This window comes from Mesocricetus auratus, unplaced genomic scaffold, assembly GCF_017639785.1.
Source record: "Mesocricetus auratus isolate SY011 unplaced genomic scaffold, BCM_Maur_2.0 Super-Scaffold_100007, whole genome shotgun sequence".
Lineage (NCBI taxonomy): Eukaryota > Metazoa > Chordata > Mammalia > Rodentia > Cricetidae > Mesocricetus > Mesocricetus auratus.
The window spans coordinates 39,317,311-39,335,813 of record NW_024429191.1 but is presented as its reverse complement, the minus strand read 5'-3'; the positions used below and the strand labels follow the sequence as shown (position 1 = coordinate 39,335,813).

At 47.7% G+C, this 18,503-nt stretch overlaps 1 protein-coding gene across 3 annotated transcripts in view; it reads left to right on the top strand.

The window, feature by feature from the left end:
* The first annotated feature begins 14,373 nt into the window (after window positions 1-14,373).
* Pemt (phosphatidylethanolamine N-methyltransferase) overlaps window positions 14,374-18,503 on the top strand; it is an 80,573-nt gene continuing 76,443 nt past the window's right edge. For 2 of the 3 annotated variants that reach the window (XM_013111763.3, XM_005067684.4), the window contains exon 1: window positions 14,374-14,608. In XM_013111763.3, the coding sequence (XP_012967217.1) occupies window positions 14,546-14,608 (63 nt within the window). In that variant the 5' untranslated portion in view covers window positions 14,374-14,545. The remainder of the gene's footprint in view (window positions 14,609-18,503) is intronic. The other variant, XM_005067687.4, reaches the window with a different exon arrangement.

Genomic DNA, 18,503 nt, shown 5'->3' with positions numbered 1-18,503 from the left:
CTGGCTGGTGGATTTATTTCTAATGCACAAAAGTTGGGGCAGGTTGACCAGTGAGGAGGCATTGCAAGCCCAGAGAAAGCCATGAACAGTTCCTCTGGACTTCTGTGTTCTGAATCTGTTGCTGGACCATGGAGAGATGCAGGTGGCCAGGCACAGCCCTTCCCTTTACAGGGTGTGGTCAGCTCTGAAGGACAGACTGGATGGGGCCACTGTCCTCTGCCTTTGCTATCTCTGCTGACCCAGACAAGTACCTCCTATAGAAAGCCAGCTGCTATGACAAAGAAACCTGAGTCTCAGAGAGCCACACAGGCAAGCCCCCTGTGGGATTCACAGCCCATCATTGCTGGCAGGGTTGGGCAGCATGGGAGTTACTTGGCTTAGGCATTTGAGCATCTAGACTCTAGATCTTGTGTCTCTACCTTCTCTTGGTCTCCTTCTCATCACTGTGACAAGCCACCTGACCTAAGCTAGTTTGATGAAGAAGAATTCATTTCTGCTCAAGTTTCAGAGAGTTCCATGAAGTCACTTGGCATCAGGATTTTTAGGCAAAAGGCCACCGGCATAGGAATCTGCAGCAAATCAGTTGTTACAAGTGGCAACAGGGAGCAGAGACAGAGCTACTCCTGAGACCCTGTCTCCAGTGACCCACTTCCTGTAGATAAGCCTTACCTCCTAAAGACTCTAGAGCCTCTGAATGTAACATCCGTCACTAATGGAGACCTAGGCTTTGACACAATGTGAGATACATTTCATAATGAGCATTAAGATTTTTCTCAGCTGAGAAGCTGAGCTGAGCAAATGAGAGAGCAAAGGCAGTGCCAGCAGGGCTTCTGGGCCAGGTCAGAAGTGGTGCTATCACTGTCTCTCACATTTTCATCAGCTAGACCTTTTTACACATCTAACTGCAATAGGGTGCTAAGAACTGGAGTCTCCTGTGTGCCTGGGATCTGTATGCCACACAGATGCTGTGGGTACTACTTGGTACTTCTGAAGCAGAAGGCGTTGTGGGAGGTTCTACCTCTGCCTCCAGAGTGCTGAGATCACTGGAATTAAAAGCACACAATATCATGCCCCGCTACTCAACTGCTGGTTTTTTGTTGCATTGTGCTCCATTCCCAACACATTCTCAGAAAACTGAATGAGTGAATGAACCAACAGGAGCACATTCCTGGTAACATGACTAGAATTCCAGTTCTCAGGGGCCAAGACAGGAAGACCAGGAGTTTAAAGTCTACCTGGGTGGCTGTACATGCCTGTGATTCCAGCACTTGGGTGGCAGAGGTGAGAGAAAGAAAGACAAACCAACTTGAAAGTTCTAGGGCAGCCTGTTGGAAAGACCCTGTTTCCAAACAAAACCAGGGAGGACTCCAGACAGCTGATGGGGTCTTGGAGTAAGGGGTGGTCATCTAGGAGTATTGTCAGTGAGTTCATTCTGTGGGACGAAAAAGAAGAATTGTACATCTGGGAAAGAAGACTGAAACAGAGAAAGAGAAATCGATAGGATTTGGAGAATCTGCAGGCTCACACAACAGAGAAAGAAGTAACAGACCTGGAGAGAGTTAGGAAAATGAACCGGCAACCTTCTTTAAAGAAAACAACTCCCTGTCAGAATGGGAGGGGCCCAGAGCTGGGAGTCTGCCTGAACTGCTCTGGGTTGAATGTTTGAGAGGGTCCCCAGCCTTCTCCTTCCCTGATTGGTCCTGCCTATGTATCCTTTCTTGGCTGGGCTCTTTGACATGCCAGTGGGCTTTTTCTATAGACCATTAGCAGTTTCAACAGTTGTAAGATAAACTCAAGGAATGAGAAGCAGGCCCTGGGAGTGAGAAACAGTCTTTTTGGAAAGGGTTGGGCCTTGCTTTCCTGATAGACTTATGGTCCCCTAACTTTCCCACAGAGGGAGATGGGGTGACTCAAGATTGGGTTAGGCTAGAAAGAAGCAGGGTAGGAAGGCTTCTAGGAGGAGGCAGCAGTGGGGTGGAGCCTGCAGGAAAAATGAGAAATCAAAGTTGGAAATGGGAAGTTAGGGGTGGCCAGAGAGTACAAGAGATTGCTGTGCCCATGCAATGGCTGAGGTGATTGGGTAATATTAGGCATTGGGGATGCCTGGAAGCCACTTTGCAAGGCGGGCAGGCAGGATTGTAGTTAGAAGGCATAGCCAGGTTCACCTCAGTAACTGGAGATGTCTTGAGAAGCTATGAGCTTCTAGTTTTCTATGAGCTGGAGGTATGGTTACCCCACCTCTTGGAACCTAACCATCAAGAGGCAGGTCGCTCAAGTACAAACCATCATGGCATCAGATTCTTCTTCAAAGACAAAAGGGTAGCTTTTGGCACAGGAGGACTCTGCATGGACAAGGAAGTCCACCTTGCGCTGGGGAGGGCAGAGGGCATGGCAAAGAGGCAGAAGGTACCGATGGACAGGACTTAGCATATAGGGCTTTACCAAGTACACCCCCCGGGATTGAATAAATAAACAACCCAACAAATAAATACTAAATTAAAGGTGAAAGATACATGTGCTGGGGAACTAGCCTCCTCCCCCCATGACCGCTTATGCAGTTGGTCACATCAGAGCCCTAAGCAGCCCTGTTTTTCAGGTGGTAAGGCAGGTGGGGATGCACCTGGGAGTGATTACAACAGCGAGTTTCCTTGACTCAGAAGCAAAGACATGTGCCCCTAAAAATCCTGCATGGGAGACGGGCATTGCAGCACACGCCTTTAATCTCAGCACTCGGATGGCAGAGGCAGGCAGATCTCTGTGAGTTTGAGCCCAGCATGGTCCACGTAGTGAGTTCCAGGACAGCCAGAGCTACTTACTGAGATCCTGTCTCAAAAAAAAAAAAAAAGAAAAAGAAAAAAGAAAAAAAAAAGTCCTACACTTGGCATGCTAATGGCAACTGTTAGGTTTCTGAGGTAGTATAAAGAGACAGGAGGCAGGACCCTGACCTTTGACAGAAAGGACTGTGTTTATTGGAGCTCACAGCAAGGGACAGACTCTGTCCTATGGAAAGCTGAAGAGTCTACCAGAGAAAAAAGATGGCTGCAACCTATTACAGGAGCAGGGTGAGGGGGCAGACATGCATACCTCTCAGGTTTCCCTCCTGTAGTTCCGCCCCCTTGGAAGTTGCTTGCCCAAGTCGAGACAAGCTGTCCAACAGATCCAACACATACTCCATTCTAGGGTGACCAAGCAAGGTCAAGCCAGATTATCTGTGAGCTTGTAGGAATCCTGTTTTACAGTCCAGACACTCTATCAGCAACGTTTTTCAGATCAGCCCAAGAAGGGAACAGCAGTGATAAGCAGTGCAGTCTGTCAGACTCAGGGTGAGGGCTGGCTGGGGGAGGAAGTAGCTCAGATCCCTGCCAAGCTGAACATGGGAATCTGGTTCTGAAGGAGAAACCTGGACCCAAGTGCTGTACGTCCTACAAGTCCGTGGCTGTGACGTGTCGTGATGGCAAGGCCAGGAGACTGGGCATGGCAGAAGGCGCCAAGGACCACTAGTGGGCACGGATAGAGTGCTGGGGTGGGACACAAGCTGGGACAAGGCCGTGATGGTTGCAAGACAGTGACAGTTGCTCACAGACATAGGTTTCCATACAGAAATACATGACTGTATGCTTTGCATTTATTTCTGTGGTGCTGGAGCGGAATCCAGGGTCTTGGGCTTGCTAGGCAGTGTTCTCACTGTGCTGTAGCCCACATCTCAATACGTCTCTAGGGGCTATTTCATGTACTTCACATTCAATTTCTCTACAAGCCCAGAAATGATTTTTGTGGTTGGAATACGAAGTGTCCCACACGGGACCATGTGTGACTACTCAGTCCTCAGCAGCTGGTGTTGTCTGGAGAACTTGTTGAGACTGTAGGAGCTGAGGAAGAAGAGTTCCTGGGCCTGTCTGTCATTAGGCCAGCTCTGCTTCAGTCTGAGCTCTCTGCTTCTGGTTTGCTGAGATGTAAACACGCCGCCACACACTCCCGTCATCACAGGGCCGCATGCTGCCATGCTGTCCCTGCCACGGTAGAATGTGTCTCCTTGCTCTGTGAACCCAAATAAGCCTTTTCCCTTTATCTTGGGGTTTTGAGACAGTGTCTTCCTTCCCTATGTAGCCCTGGATGTCCTGGAACTCAGTCTGTAGACCAAGCGGGCCCCAAACTCAGAGACCCACCTGCCTCTGCCTTCAAAGTGCTGGGATTAAAATCTTTCCTCAAGCTGCTTCTTTTCAGGTATTTGTTTACAGCAACAAGAAAAGTAAGGGATCCATACTTCTAGTCTAATAGTTAAAAGACTCAAACGAGACTGGGGGTTCCCAAGGAATCAGTGGCCCTGAGCTTTCAGGTCTTTCTTACTGGCTGAGGGGCGTTGGCACCCCCTTGCCTGTTTCAGTGTGTTCACTGCCAGCCTATTCTGTCCTCTCCTCTCCTGAGAGAGTGCTGGCACCACCTTCAGCAGGGGCTGTCTGCACCTGTACGAAGTGTGCCCAGAATAGGTGTCTAGGCCATCAACAGTGTGTGTCTAGGTCACCAACAACAGAGCAGTGTGTTGGGCTGTCGAGCATGAGAGGGTGTGGGGGTTCAGTTCCTGCACTCTTTCAACAGCAATGCTGAGTATGGAGATGCAGACAATCACTGTCCAGAAGATATATAAACTCATAGATAGGCCACATGCTCTTTTCCCAGACTATACACATGTACCCTAAGAGGGTGAAACAAACCACACCACACACACACACACACACACAAATACACACACACATACACACTCATACTGAACAGCCACACCCACTCACACACACTGAAGAGCAGATAATTGGTGTCTCTGGAGTTGGGGCCTGAACTCTCCTCAGGAACCCTGTGATGCTGTTGCCTCTGTCTGTCTGCTCATGGCATTAACACCTTTTCTAATGAACTCTTTACCCACAGAGAGTTAGTTATCTAAAGGGCTTGGGTGGACTGTGAAGCCCTGGACATGAAAATTGACTTACTGATAGCACAAAGGAAGCTCCTGATCAGGACCACAAACCAAGCCTGCCTGGGTCTACCACCCAGACTGCAGGGTGACTGACCAGCAGACAGACTCTGCCATCTCCAAAGTTCCTCCCTTGCCATCCTATAAAACCCCAAGACCCCTATACCACATGCACACTTCTGCAGAGTCTGTGGTCTTCAGTTCTGACTAAAGAACAATTCTGTTTCTGGAGAAGCCTGTCTGCTTTCTTTATTTCCACATCACCCGGATCAACCCCTACCTAACACCTCCAATAATCCATCGTGAAGTTCCTCTTGAGGCCTCTCCATCCCAAACATTTCAGTCATAAGAATGGGCATGCGGAAAGCATGGAAATGCACATACTGAAACAGACACCAATAGATGCATGAAAATATGCACCGGCATGTATGTGTGTGTACACATCGATGGACACACTCAGAGAGACACACACAGAGCCAAGATGCAGGTCCAATACTTCTCTTCTACTTGGGAGCCAGGCCAATGGACACATATGATTAAAAACCATGGAGAGGGAATGGGGCTGGCCAGGAGGAGCTTCTGGCCTAGAATTTCCTGTGGCCTGAGTCACTGTGACTTACCTGCCCAGAAGATACTTGACCGCCTGGTGTCTGAGAGCCTTCTCCAGATTGTCACAGATAGTGGTTGAGGCCTGGGCTGGTGTGAAGAGACAGGGAACAGCACTGTGGTCAGGATAAGGGGCAGTGGCCTATCATCTTTCAAGGGCTGCCTATGTTAACATGATCATTCAGAACCCTAGGGTGGATGTGCTGTGTCTCCTGAAGTCACAATAGTGGGGACAGTGGTGATGAATAACACTTATCACTCACTTTGTATATCAGACATTGCACAAGAGCCCATGCCTTCACTCTATCCACTCCTAGGTCTACATAATTAATTGCACACAGTTTTTGTATATAGTTACAGAGGCAAGCAACATGTTAGGTAGGGGTTGATGCCGGTGATGTGGAAATAAAGAAAGCAAGGTCAGCCCGGTGCTTGCAGTGAAAGTCAGTGTGCTTGACTTTGAGAGGGCAATGGCTGGGCAAGAATGTCTGCTAGATAAGAATCCCATCTCTCATTCAGCCTTCACTTAAAAGCCCAGGTTATGTGCCCATCACTTAGAAGCCCAGGTTATGTATCATTAATTAGAGGCCTAGATTATGTGTCTGTAAGTGCACAGAGTTACATAGAGAACGAGTGCTCAGTGGCCGGGATTGGAGCCCTGCTTCCAATCCTTCATTTTCTGATTGGCAAGCTGGATTTCTGGAAGGTTCAGAGGGTTAATGTTTATCAACAGTGTGATGGGAGGCTGGTGCATGGAGCGCACAGGATGCAGTGGCTATGGTTACTAGTGACTATTAAGTACCCTTGCACGCCTGGCTCCTGCCTCAAGGGGAACAACAGACCATTTATTCTGGAGCCAAATGTCTGTGGCTATAGCTGGGGAACATGGATTTGGGTTGCCCCGAATAAAATGTTCCTGTCTGTGTTGGGGAATATTATTTTAAGGTGTGTTACTTTTTATGTTGCATTTGTTTAGCTCTGTGAAGCTGTGTTACTGTGCCTGTCTAAAACACCTGATGGTCTAATAAAGCACTGAATGGCCAATAGTAAGGCAGGAGAGAAAAATAGGTGGGCTGGCAGGCAGAGAGAAGAAATATGAGGAGAAATCTGGGAGATAGATCAGGGAATGAGAGAAGAAGGAGGAAGACTTCAGGGGCCAGCCACACAACCACGCAGTTACTTGGCCAGACACAGAGTAAGAAAGAAAGAAAAGGCATACTGGAATAGAGAAAGATAAAAGCCCTGAGGCCAAAGATAGATGGGATACTTTAAGAAAAGCTGGCAAGAAACAAGCCAAGCTAAGGTCGGGCATTCATAACTAAGAATAAACCTCCATGTGTGATTTATTTGGCAACGGGGTGGTGGACCTCCCAAAAAGCCAAAAGAGTAAAAAAGTAAATAACAACCACAACAAGTCTGGAAACAGTTTCATGGAGTCTTTATAGTTGCAGAACAAAAAAAAAAGTTAAAAAAATCAAGGTGCTTTTCAAATATGTTGGTAGGAAGTTGGGGTAGGTCAGTCACAGTGAGCAGGGAGGTCTCTGCTGATGGTACAAAAACAGTCCTCATCACGAGCAGGGTAAGAACTCATTTATTCTGGAGCCAAATTTGAGTGACTATGGCCTGGAACACAGCTTCAGCTCTCTCCGAATGCCATGCTCCAATGAGAGGGTAGGCTCAGAACTTTTTATGGTAACAGAACAAAGAAATCCACAAATCAGGATGCTTTTTCCAGCACACTGGTGGACACAGCAGGTAGGGGGCTAGGACGACACAAAGAGAACTCTGCTATTGGCTTTAGTTGTTGTCTGAGAGCATTCTCAGCCCTTTGGTGGAAAACTAGAGTTTTGTTGATGCATTCACAAAAGGTTTTTACCTGCTAGTGACAGATGTTAGGTCTGACACAAAGATAGACACGGGGCTAAAGATAGCTCCAGATAAACTGTAATTAGGCTCTGGACCTGCAACATTCCAGCTCTGCTACATCACTGAAGGTCTAATTGGTGGACAGCCTTGCAGACACAGGAATTCTTGTCCCCCACTGCTGTAGACCTCAGATGCTATCTGATACATTCTTAGCTTTGGTTGATGGAAGCTGGTGGTCTGTTAATAATGCATTCCAAAAGGCTTCCCATGATAGTTACAAGGATGTTAGTTTAGATACGAGTAGGTGACAAATAGCCAATTAAGGAGACTAACGTTAGTTAAGATAGTTTGGATTTGTAACATTCCAACTCTTCACAACCACAGTGTTGTAATCAGTCAATCAGCCTTGTAGAACCTTTAACATAATTGTGACTTTTTTTTCTGGGAGCTTTGGTTCATACTGGCCATCTTCAACTGGGGTTCTATTGCCCTCCTCAGAGTCAGTAGCTAGAAGAGCATTTAAAGACTTATTTCATGGGTGAAGGCCAGAGGTGCTTAATATCCCACCCTTACCCAAGGCTACACAAACCACAGGGAAGTTGCCCTGCCTTATGCTATGTGCCCTGAACCTGACCACACGCTTTCCAGCGCTGTGCTGGGAATTGAACTCAGGGTTGCTGGACTACGTACTCAGCCTTGAACAGACTCTATCTGGACACTGAATTTACAGGCAAAGAGGTAGGGCCCAGGGAACCCTGCAGGGGCAAGAACGGGTAAGTTGGCTGAGAACAGGTGGGCTCATCCCTGTAGTGGCTGGGGCCTTTTAGGTTGTCTCTGGGTGGTACTGTGGTCACCCATGAACCTAGTAGCCTAGTGCTGGTGGGAAGTTGCTGATGTCTCTTCAGCCCGAGGGCACAGGACATATGATCCCCTTTCTCTTTCTAGCCCTTCGCCAGCATTAAAGTGTGCCCACCGAGTCTGGGCCTGGGAGGGCTGGTGATGGCTGCTGCCACTTACCTTGTCTAAGAACCAAGAGGAGCAGCACAGGTGGGCATACATGCCTGCCATCCTAGGTGGTTGAGGCAGGAGGACTACCAAGAATTCAAGGCCACCTAGGGAATTCTATGCTAGCCAGGGTTAGAGAGTGAGACCTTGCCTCAAAACAAAACACTACGGCAAAAAATTCAACCCAGAACCAAAACCAAAAACTTCAGGATTGAAAATGGCACATTCCTAGCCTGTGACAATGCACCTGTGGGGACATTCCTGATTAAAGAGGCAGAACACTCAGTGAGTTGTGACAAATCTCAGAACCCCCTGGCTTGAGCTCTTCAAAGTTGCCAGTGTCATTCTTCAACTTCTAAAATATTATTTTTGAGGCAGGATCTCATTCTTTGTGTAGGCTGGCCTGGAGCGTGTGACCCTCCTGCTTCAAGCCTTCCAAGAGCTGAATTATAGGCATGTGCCACCACACCTGTCTTTGAGGTCTTCTTTTTAAAAAAATGTGGTTAATAAATTGTGTGTGTGTGTGTGTGTGTGTGTGTGTGTGTGTGTGCATGTGAACTCTAGAATGCATGGGTGCATGCATGCACACACATGTCACAGTGCACACATGGGGTCAGGGGACAACTTTTGGGACCTGGTTCTCTCTTTCCACTACGGATCTTGGGGATTACACTCAAGTCCTCAGATTTGTGGTAAGTGCCTTTCCCCCTCCTCTGCCAGTATATTTCTTTTCTTCTTTTTCTCTTTCTCCCCTGCCCCAACTCGAGGGAAGTTCTCACCATGTAGCCCTGGCTGTCCTGAAACTCACTATGTAGACCAGGCTGGCCTCTGACAGAACTCTGCTGGCCTTTGTCCCTGCCTTTTGGGTGCTGGGATTAAAGATGTGTGCCACTATGCCCAGCCCCCTAGTATATTTCTAATGGACAAGGATGGAACAAAGCAAGCTCTATGTGGCCTGTGCTGGGGATTTTAGAAGTGCTTATTGTCACCCGGGTGGTGATGGCACATGCCTTTAATCCCAGCACTCGGGAGGCAGAGGCAGGCGGATCTCTGTGAGTTCGAGACTAGCCTGGTCTACAGAGTGAGTTCCAGGACATCCTCCAAAGCCACAGAGAAACCCTGTCTGAAAAAACCAAAAAAAAAAGTGCATATTGTCAGGATGTCTCAGTGTGGATCTGGGCTGTATGTCAGCTGACAGTGTTGGGTATCTGTTAATTCTAACCCTGAGCATTGTGCTGTGGTGAGTCAACAGAGTGTCTGTTCATGGAGTGCCAGTGAAATTCACCCCAGCCCCTCAGACAGTTCACAAGAAAATAGAACATAAAATCAGAAGCAGATGAAACATATGCCAAGAAATTCAGAGGCAAATCCAGGGGAGAGGTGCCAGGAGCCAACTGGATAACTCTTGAGTGCTCATTGTGGCTTGAAAAGTTTTGAGATTTAAAAAAATCCTTAAGGTATGAGTTTTCTGCAAAAAGAAACAAATTTGCTTAAGTCTGGGGTGTAGTTCTATGATAGAGCACTCTTCTAGCAGAGACCCTGGGTTTGATCCTCAGCACTGCATACCGAACAACACTCCCCAAACACACTTATGAAACGGTACAGAACAAAAACACCTAGGAAAGCATTGTATCTCCCCCTTTTTGTACCACTGTGTATGAGAGTGAGTCATGCCATGAATCATGTCATGAGACCAAAGTCCTCTGCATGTGTGAAGTCCGACTCAGGCTTAGTACATGGTCCATTTGGGCTGAAGCTTCCTGGGAGCTGGGAAAGCAGTCCTGGTGGGGGTGGGACTGTGGACATATAGCATAATGTTTGAATCTGCAGCTGGGCTGATTTTCCCTGAATTTGCTCTCGGTTACCAATATAAACATTTTCAAATCTACAAGACAGATTCATGGTTGCCAGTATCTACCGCTCATTCCCATTTGCTGACACAAAGTCTCTGTCCCTTTGTCTGTGTCTTACATGCCAACTTCTGTGGGGCAGTCTTCAATTTCTGGGAGAATCCTCCTGGTGTGCCTCTTCTGGCTGGATCTGCTCCCAGTTTTTGTCTCTCTGAAAACATATTTTCTTTGCCTCATTTTCATTTTTAAAAGATGGAGCTTTGGGGCTTGTCTTAGGGTTTTTTATTGCTGTGAAGATACACCATGACCAAGGCAACTCTTACTAAAAGAAAGCATTTAATTGGGGGCTTGTCAGAGGTTTAGTCTATTATCATTGCGGTGGGAATCATGACAAGAGGTATGGAACACATGATGCTGGAGAGGTAGTTGAGAGCTACATCCTGATCTGCAGGCAGAGAGAGAGAGAAACACTGGGCTTGGCATGGACTTTTGAAACCTCAAAGTCAACCCCCAGTGACACACTTTCCTTAACAAGGTCACACATCCTAAGCCTTTTCAAATAGTGCCGCTCCCTGATGACTAATATCAGCCCAGGGGGGCCATTCTTATTCAAACCATTACAATCTGTGTGGGAGCAACAAGGAGGCCAACAGGAAGCAAGGGTCAGTGAGCTTTTGAGGCTGAGGTGCAGAGAAACCCCACCAGCACCCATGGCCATGATGGGTTCCTCAGCTAACTGTTACTATGGAGAACTGGGTTCAGACTAGTTTATTCATGTGCCATTTTGCCACCACGTAGGACACTTGGGGAAAGGGCTACTTTCCAAGCCTAATGTGGAAGGGAACATTTGGGAACTCTGCAAGGCCTTTGCTCCAGATGACCTCTGAACTGGAAGAGTCTTCCCACCACACCTAATCCTGACCCCTTCAGAGTCTGCTCACTGGAGAACAAGTGTGCTCAAGACAGGAAGATCATTTTATGGGTAGAAAATAGATGGTGGGCTGGGAAAGGATTATGGTATACCAATAGTTTCAATTAGCAATGCTAGTTTGATCAGTAAAAGCCCGTTTTGTCAACCCCTCCCTCTACACTTCCAGGAGCTGCTACATCCAGATCCAACAAGAAGGGAAGGCAGCATGGAGGCAAACGTCTGTGCAAAAGGAGCATCTGGAGCTGACTGGAAGATGTTCTCAAGTGTGAAAACCAAGAGAGAGCGCTAAGGATAGAAAAGAGGTCCATTTATTAAAACTCGAGGAATGGAGAATGGAGTAAGCAGGTATCAAGAACGAACACCCCAAGAGAGAAGCAGGTTACTTTGAGGTGGTGAGCATCCCATCACTTGGGATAACATGCTCTTCCACTCAACAAGGAAGCTGTGGATGAAAATCCTCACTGCCTGGACGACATCAAGCTCAGAGGTAGAGGCTTCCAAAGACCCGGATGAAAGCTTCTTCCTCAACATACTGTCCTTTGGCTTGTGACTTGAGCCCCAGTTGTATTTCAAGTGGCAAGTTTGACGTCCACGACACCAGAGAAGAGCTACCCTGGTGGGGTGATTTGAGTAGGGGGAAGGAATACATTGCATCAGTTCTGATGTGACCTTTACCCTTTACCTTTCTCTGTCCCCTGAAAAAAGCAAACACAGAGAAATTCACAGTCACAGTTCAATAAGGTATCCAGTAGTTGAGAAGACTGGACCTTCAGTGGAAAGCATTTCTGGTAGATGTGGGGGTTGCCAGCTGGGAGACCTCTAGATAGAGACTCTTCGCTGACTAGCAGGTCTTCTTGTGACACTGGGCAGGGCCAGCCTCTGATCATTGTGAGCAGCATAGCAGTGGTCATTTGGAGACCAGTTTATTGAGCCTTTTGTGTCCAATCCAGCAGCAGCCAGTGCTGGGTCCCATGGGTCAGTTCCTGTTCGATGAGTCTTACCAATGTATATTTCCTTTATTCCTAAGCAAGGGAAAGCTGGGCTTGGCCCCAGAGCTAGTGTGTCATTCAAAGCCAGTGTCCCTCCCATCTCCTTGGTCTGCTTGTCCCATCCTAGCCATCCCAAGACTGGGACCATCTGTGAGGTGGTCCCACGGAACTAAGCCAGGCACCTGCCCATGATCTGCTTGGTTCTTGGTGCAGGGGGTGGGGACAAGGTGCAGAGAAGTGGTCCACAAAGGATTAGGAAGTCCTGCCTGGCTTTGGGTTGGCTGGGTGCCTGAGCAAATATTAGAATTTCGAATTCTATTTCTCCATAGGTCTAACTAGCTACAAAAGGGATTGTCCTTCACCCTGTCACCTAAACTCCCACCTGCTCCCCATATCCCATCACTATGTAGAGATCGCTTGACTCCCCAGTCCCAAAGTGTTCCCAGTGCTGTCCTGCCTGCTGGTTTGCCCTGTGCTGGCACTTGCCATACTTGGCACTTCCTCTTAGCATTCTAAAGCTGTGCCCTTCCATAGTATCTGATATACCCTCCAGTCTTTCCCATCATACTACTAAAGTTATACCCCCCTTTTTAATCTCTGGAAGCATTGATGTCAGGGATCTTGTGCTGCTGTCCATAGCACCATTAGCATGAGGCATGTTCAGCAAACATTTAAGAATGAATAAGGAAATCTATGAAGGAATGAGTGGAGGACGTGTAAGGATTCAGGCACTATGCTGGCCTGCCCCTGTCACCTGGCAGAATGCACTCAGGCAGTACCCTGGTCAGCCCAGGGTCCCATGATTGCATAGTCCGCAGGCACACAGATGCAAAAGACCCCTTTAAAATGACAGACCCCGCCCACTTACGCCCCCCCTTTCTCTGCTCTCTTTCCTGCTGTTCCCCTGGGGCAGACAGGACTTTTCCTGTCTCCCTCTTGTCTTCTGTCCTCTCTGTCTCTATGTCTCTTTACCCTTTTTCTCTTTCCTCCCCCATTTCTAATGAAACTTCTCACGTAAGCTCTACCTGGCATGTTTGTCCTTCCACCTCGGTCAACCTCACCTTTCATGGAATCCTCTAAGGTCCCCCTCATGCTTTATCATAACAGGAGGGACCTCTGGTTGGATCAAAAGCTCTGGGAGCTTTGAGGCACCCAGAGGAGCAGTGTTGGTATAGGGAAGCTGTCGCTGGCCTGTTACTACCTCTGGGTTGCAGTGAGGGACACTGACCTGGGCTAAAAGTCAGATGGTAGAGGGGTGTACATAAAGTTACTTTTATCTCCAGATCACTGTCTGTAGTCACTAGTCCTGTATACCAAAGGACCTAGCTTCCTATCCTTCAGGGACCTTCTCTCAGGTAAAGCTTGATCCTTCACTTTATGGTGGAAAGAATCTCAGGAGAAGGCAGCTTAAAGCAGAATTTATTGGGGAGGGTTAGAATAGATATAAGCATGGGGATTAATAAAAAGAGGTGCTCAGAAGAAGAAAGACACTGCAGAGTGTGGGTGTGGGCTTCTCAGAGGAGAGCCACACTTAAGTGTCGGTAGCCATCCTGGTGACTTTCAAGGTACATCTTGGAGGGCTGATAACCGTACCCCCTCGACAAACGAGATCACAGGGTGGCTCCAAAGGCGCCTTGGTTAGGATTGTAATGTGGAAAAATAAATACGGTGGCACAAGGGCGTCAAGAAATGTCTTTTAATTACTATAAATGGGGTTTGTGAGACTCCTAGAAAATTGTAGGTTTGTAACTGGGAAAGTAGAAAGGTTATATACTCTCAGGCCTTAAAGCTTGGTGAATTGCTGTTTAACATTCTTATTTGAAAAGATCCATATAAAAGGAACACTGTATCTAGGCAACTTTCACAGCAAGAGTTAATTGTGCTGGAATCCTTGATCCTCAGCTGCCAAAAGTGTTACAACCATATTCTGGAGTGAGGGTTCTTTCCTTTTTTATCCTTTCTCAGGGAAAACTAGGTAAGCTGGAGTGTGGGGTGCAGCCATGGGTCCCAAAGAAGCAGGGTAATAGTCTCAATTTGAGGGATATTGCCGAGTCCTTTTGTAACCAGCAGTCTCTGTCCAATAGGACCCTGGGACTTGTAGTCCTCCGCTTCTTGTGACTTGCAAGTGCGCCCCACGGGGCAGAGTCCGGAAACTACATTTCCCAGAAGGCCAGGAGACGTTGGGGACACCAGGAAAGCTTCCCGGCCTGCCGCCCTTCCTTAAGTGTTTAAGGGCTGGCTCCCCTGCTATGTGTTGGGGCGAGGTCCCCACGTGTCACCTCCTGAGGGAGCTTATGGGGTGGAAGGAAATTCGAGTCCGGCAGCCGCACTTATGAGCAGCTCGGCGGCGGGACACGATTGCTGCGGAGGCCTCAGCAATATCGACTTCAGACAGGTACAGCTCGCACAGCAGCTCCGCTCTACCGAGAGTCCGGGATGGTCCAGGCCGAGCCAGCAGGCTACGCCTTCAACGCTTGGTGGGCGGGGCTATTCTGTTCCTAAGCAACGATGGGCGGGGCCTGGAGGAGGTGGTAGTGTTGGGAATTGCTGGAACGTGCGCGAATCCTGTCACCTGTGTTGTAGCAGAGGGGCGCCTCTGTGTCTGTGATTATGTTGCTCTGGGAAATTAAGCTTGGAAGTCTCTGGGAAAGTGTGAGCCTGGGGTTTTGCATGTGAGTTCCTGGAGTTGTCAGAGTTGCATGGGATGTCAAGAGTGTGAGTGCGTGCAGGGAGAAGGCAGCTAACTACATTTGGGAGCTGTTGTTAGATGAGTGGCAGCCGTCATTGTCCCTGGCTCCACACTTCTGGTCAGAGGAGTGGAGAACGTAGTCCAGTCGGGACGGGATGGGAGTGGTGGGCCCCTGGCCATCTTGGGACTTGGTTCGACCACCTGCAAACTCGTGCAAACTCATGGGCATCTCCCCAGGCTCCTGAGTCTATCTGAGTCTCCTCTCCTGTGTGTTGCCTTTTTTTTTTTTAACCAACCATGTTTCACACAGCCTGTAACATCTCTTCCAGAAGCAGCCTCTAATCCACTTTTTAATGTGATCATATTCATTTATTCACAGATATGATCAATATTCAGAAAGGGACTGCTGAGGTACAGTTCCTGGGACAGACAAGTGCTGGCTGTCACTGAGCTTTCATTCATGTCATGGAGACTACAGAAGTAGGTCTTGAAAAGAGAGGAAACTGATCGGTGTTTTAGAATAGCAGGTGAAGGTTTGCCTTGTGTGCCAGGGAAGGGATGGAAATGTAAGCCGTGAGTGATAAGTCACTGTGGCGGGAGTTCCTTGCGGAGGGACAGCAGGTGCACAGGAGGGAACAGGAAACAGTTACCCACTGAAGGACAGTCAAGGTGGTTGGGTGGGCAGTGGATGCTGGAGAAGAGTTTCTTCTTTGGAATATTTGTTACTGAAGCATCTCCTCCATCCAGCTAAGTGACTGATAGGTCCTAAGTACATCTCCAGCCTTTGCATAAGACAGACCCCCACTTGTCCCTTATTCTGTCTTTATCCCCCTTCCCCTTCTTTTATTTTTCTTGGGCATGTGAGACAAGTGTCATACCAGCCTCAGCTGCAGTGAGTCATGCTTTCCAACCCAGTGCATCACACACAGCAAGGATACTGGCTGGAGTGGTGGGTAGCCTTGAACTTGGGAGTAGGGAAGATGTGAGGGACGGGCTGGAATGCAGGGGGTAGTAGTGGCACAGTGTAGATTCCTCACACTGCCAAGGGTTCTCGACTTACCCCAGGATGATGGAAGCAAGACCTGTGTGGTAGACCCGAAGCCAAGAGACAAGTAGTAGTCTGTCTTGGCTGGGATGGCTGCCTGTGTGTGAAGCTTTTCCATCCTCCTAACACTGTCAGGTCTAGTGGGTTTTCCTATCCTGCATGCTCCCAGCCTCATACAGCTAGAGAGCCAGGGGCATTTCATGAGATATGTCAAGATGACCCTTGTTGACTAACATTGTGTTTTTGCTACCACAGCCTGGTCAGCACACTTAAGCTTTCTATTTCCAAGGGATTTTTCTTAATAAAATAAAAGTAGTAACATAACTGTCTTAGTTACGTTTTTATTGCTGTGATAAGACACCATGACTCACGTAATTTATAGAAGAGTTTATTGGGAGTTTGCAGTTTCAGAGGGTTAGAATACATGACCATCATGGTGGGGAGTGTAGTAGCAGGCAGGCATGGCATGGCGTTGGAGCAGTAGCTGAGAGGTCACATCTTGAGCCACAAGTAGGAGGCAGAGAGAATTAACTGGTAATGGCATAGGCTTTTGAAGTCTCAAAGCTCACCCCCAATGATATGCCTCCTCTAATTAAGGCCACACCTCCCTTCACAAACAGTTCCACGAAGTGTGGACCAAGCATTCAAACATATGAACCTATGGGGGCCATTCTCATCCAAACCACCACACTATGCAACATCAACATTATTTTCTTATGCAGGAAATCTTGCTCTGTCAAAATCCCTGGGTAAAATATGTTAGTCCCTGGTCTAAGAAAACATTAATGTTTTTCTTCACGTATGGATACCTGAGCTGAGGTGCTCAATGCAATGGAAGTGTTGTGTGTCTCATATGTAGTTTAGCCTTTGTGCTGGGTGTGGCTCAAAGATAGGCCCTAAATTGGATCCCCATCATCTCAACAAACAATATATGTGTGTGTGTCTATGTATGTATATAAAATTAAGGAGAAATATAAAAGAAGGCTGAGTATGGCTTATTCAGTAGAGTGCTTGCTTCTCTGCACACATGAAAACTTGAGTTCAGATCCTCAGTGTCCACATAAAAGGTTGGGTGCAGCCGTAGCATCCATAACCCCAGCTCTGGAGAAGTGGAGACAAGAGGACCCTTGGGGCTCTCTGACCAGCCAGTCTAGCCAAGTTGGTGAACTCTAGGTCCAGTGAGAAAGCCTATCTCAAACGATGAAGTAGAAATTATAGAGGAAGACATTCAATGTCAACTGTGGCTTCCACACGCACCCTACACACACACACACACACACACACACACACACACTTTCCCAAAATACAATTTCTCTCCATTCTGCAGTTTGCTTATCTGAACATTACCTTATCCAGATTGAAAAACAATTGTGTGCACACATGTACAGAATTTTTTCTTGATATAATTCCCTAAACATATAGCAGTAGCTATCTATACAGTGTCTCTGTTGTGTTGGGATATGATTTAGAGCATGTGAGGATGCACAGAGTCTATGAAGACACCATGGCATTTAACATGAGGGAACTTCAGCTTCCTAGCATGTTGGCATCTGCAGGGATTGCTGGAACCAGTCCTCTGTGGGCTCTGAGGGATGACTGTATTTTATCTGCAGATAAGGATATTTCACCAGGTGATGCTATGGCACTCACGACTTCCTGTTGCTGGTGGCTACTGTGCAGTGCTGGACAGTCTAGGCACCTGCTAGCCCACTCAGCTGTTACTGTAGTCTTGTTTTTGTGTTTAGTTTAAAAAGCCGTTGACTAGGGCAAGAAGTGGACCTGTCGTAGCTCACACATCTTCTGTTCCTCTGCGTGGCAGCTGTGTGAAGCAAGCTGAGAAGGGCTTGCCCACATGGGGGGTACTTCTAAGATTCAGGGTGTTGTCTTCTTAAGGCATCCAGGTTTTGGATCACCCTGGGATACTCAGAGCCAAGGCACGAAGGTCTAGGTGGCCCTGTTTCATGTCCAGCCATCACCTCCTTTTCATGAGAACTTTTCCTGCTCAAGGGAGAAGGTGATATATAATGTCACCAACTTAGCCTAGGTGTCACAAAATGTGCTTCAGTTTTTTGTTTTTTAATCTACCAGATGAGTATAGGAACAGCTATGGGCAGTGGTCCTCAGGAAACTGAGAGACTAGGTAGGGGGATAGGTTCCTTTAGCTGCTCAGCCCCATTTGTGATCGCTATGTCCAAGTGCAGCTCTGGAGACCAGGCCTTGGCTGCAGACGTGGTGTGTCTTGGCTATTGTGCTACTCGGCTTTTCTAACACTAGAGAATAAATTTAAAAGGATAAAAGGTTTAGTTTGGGTCACAGTTTCAGATGTATCAGTCTGTAGTCACTTTCTCCGTTCCCTTGGATTGCTGGTGGCATGGCACATCATAGTGGGGGCATGGGACAGCATGTTTACTTCATGGTGACCAAAAGCAAAGGTCACTCCATCAGTGACCTACCTTCCTCCCTCTAATCCCTATCTCCTGAAGCCTCCATTCTTTCTCAGCAGTCCCATCAGTTGGTGATCAAGCTTTCAACACATGGGACTCAGGGGGTCACCTC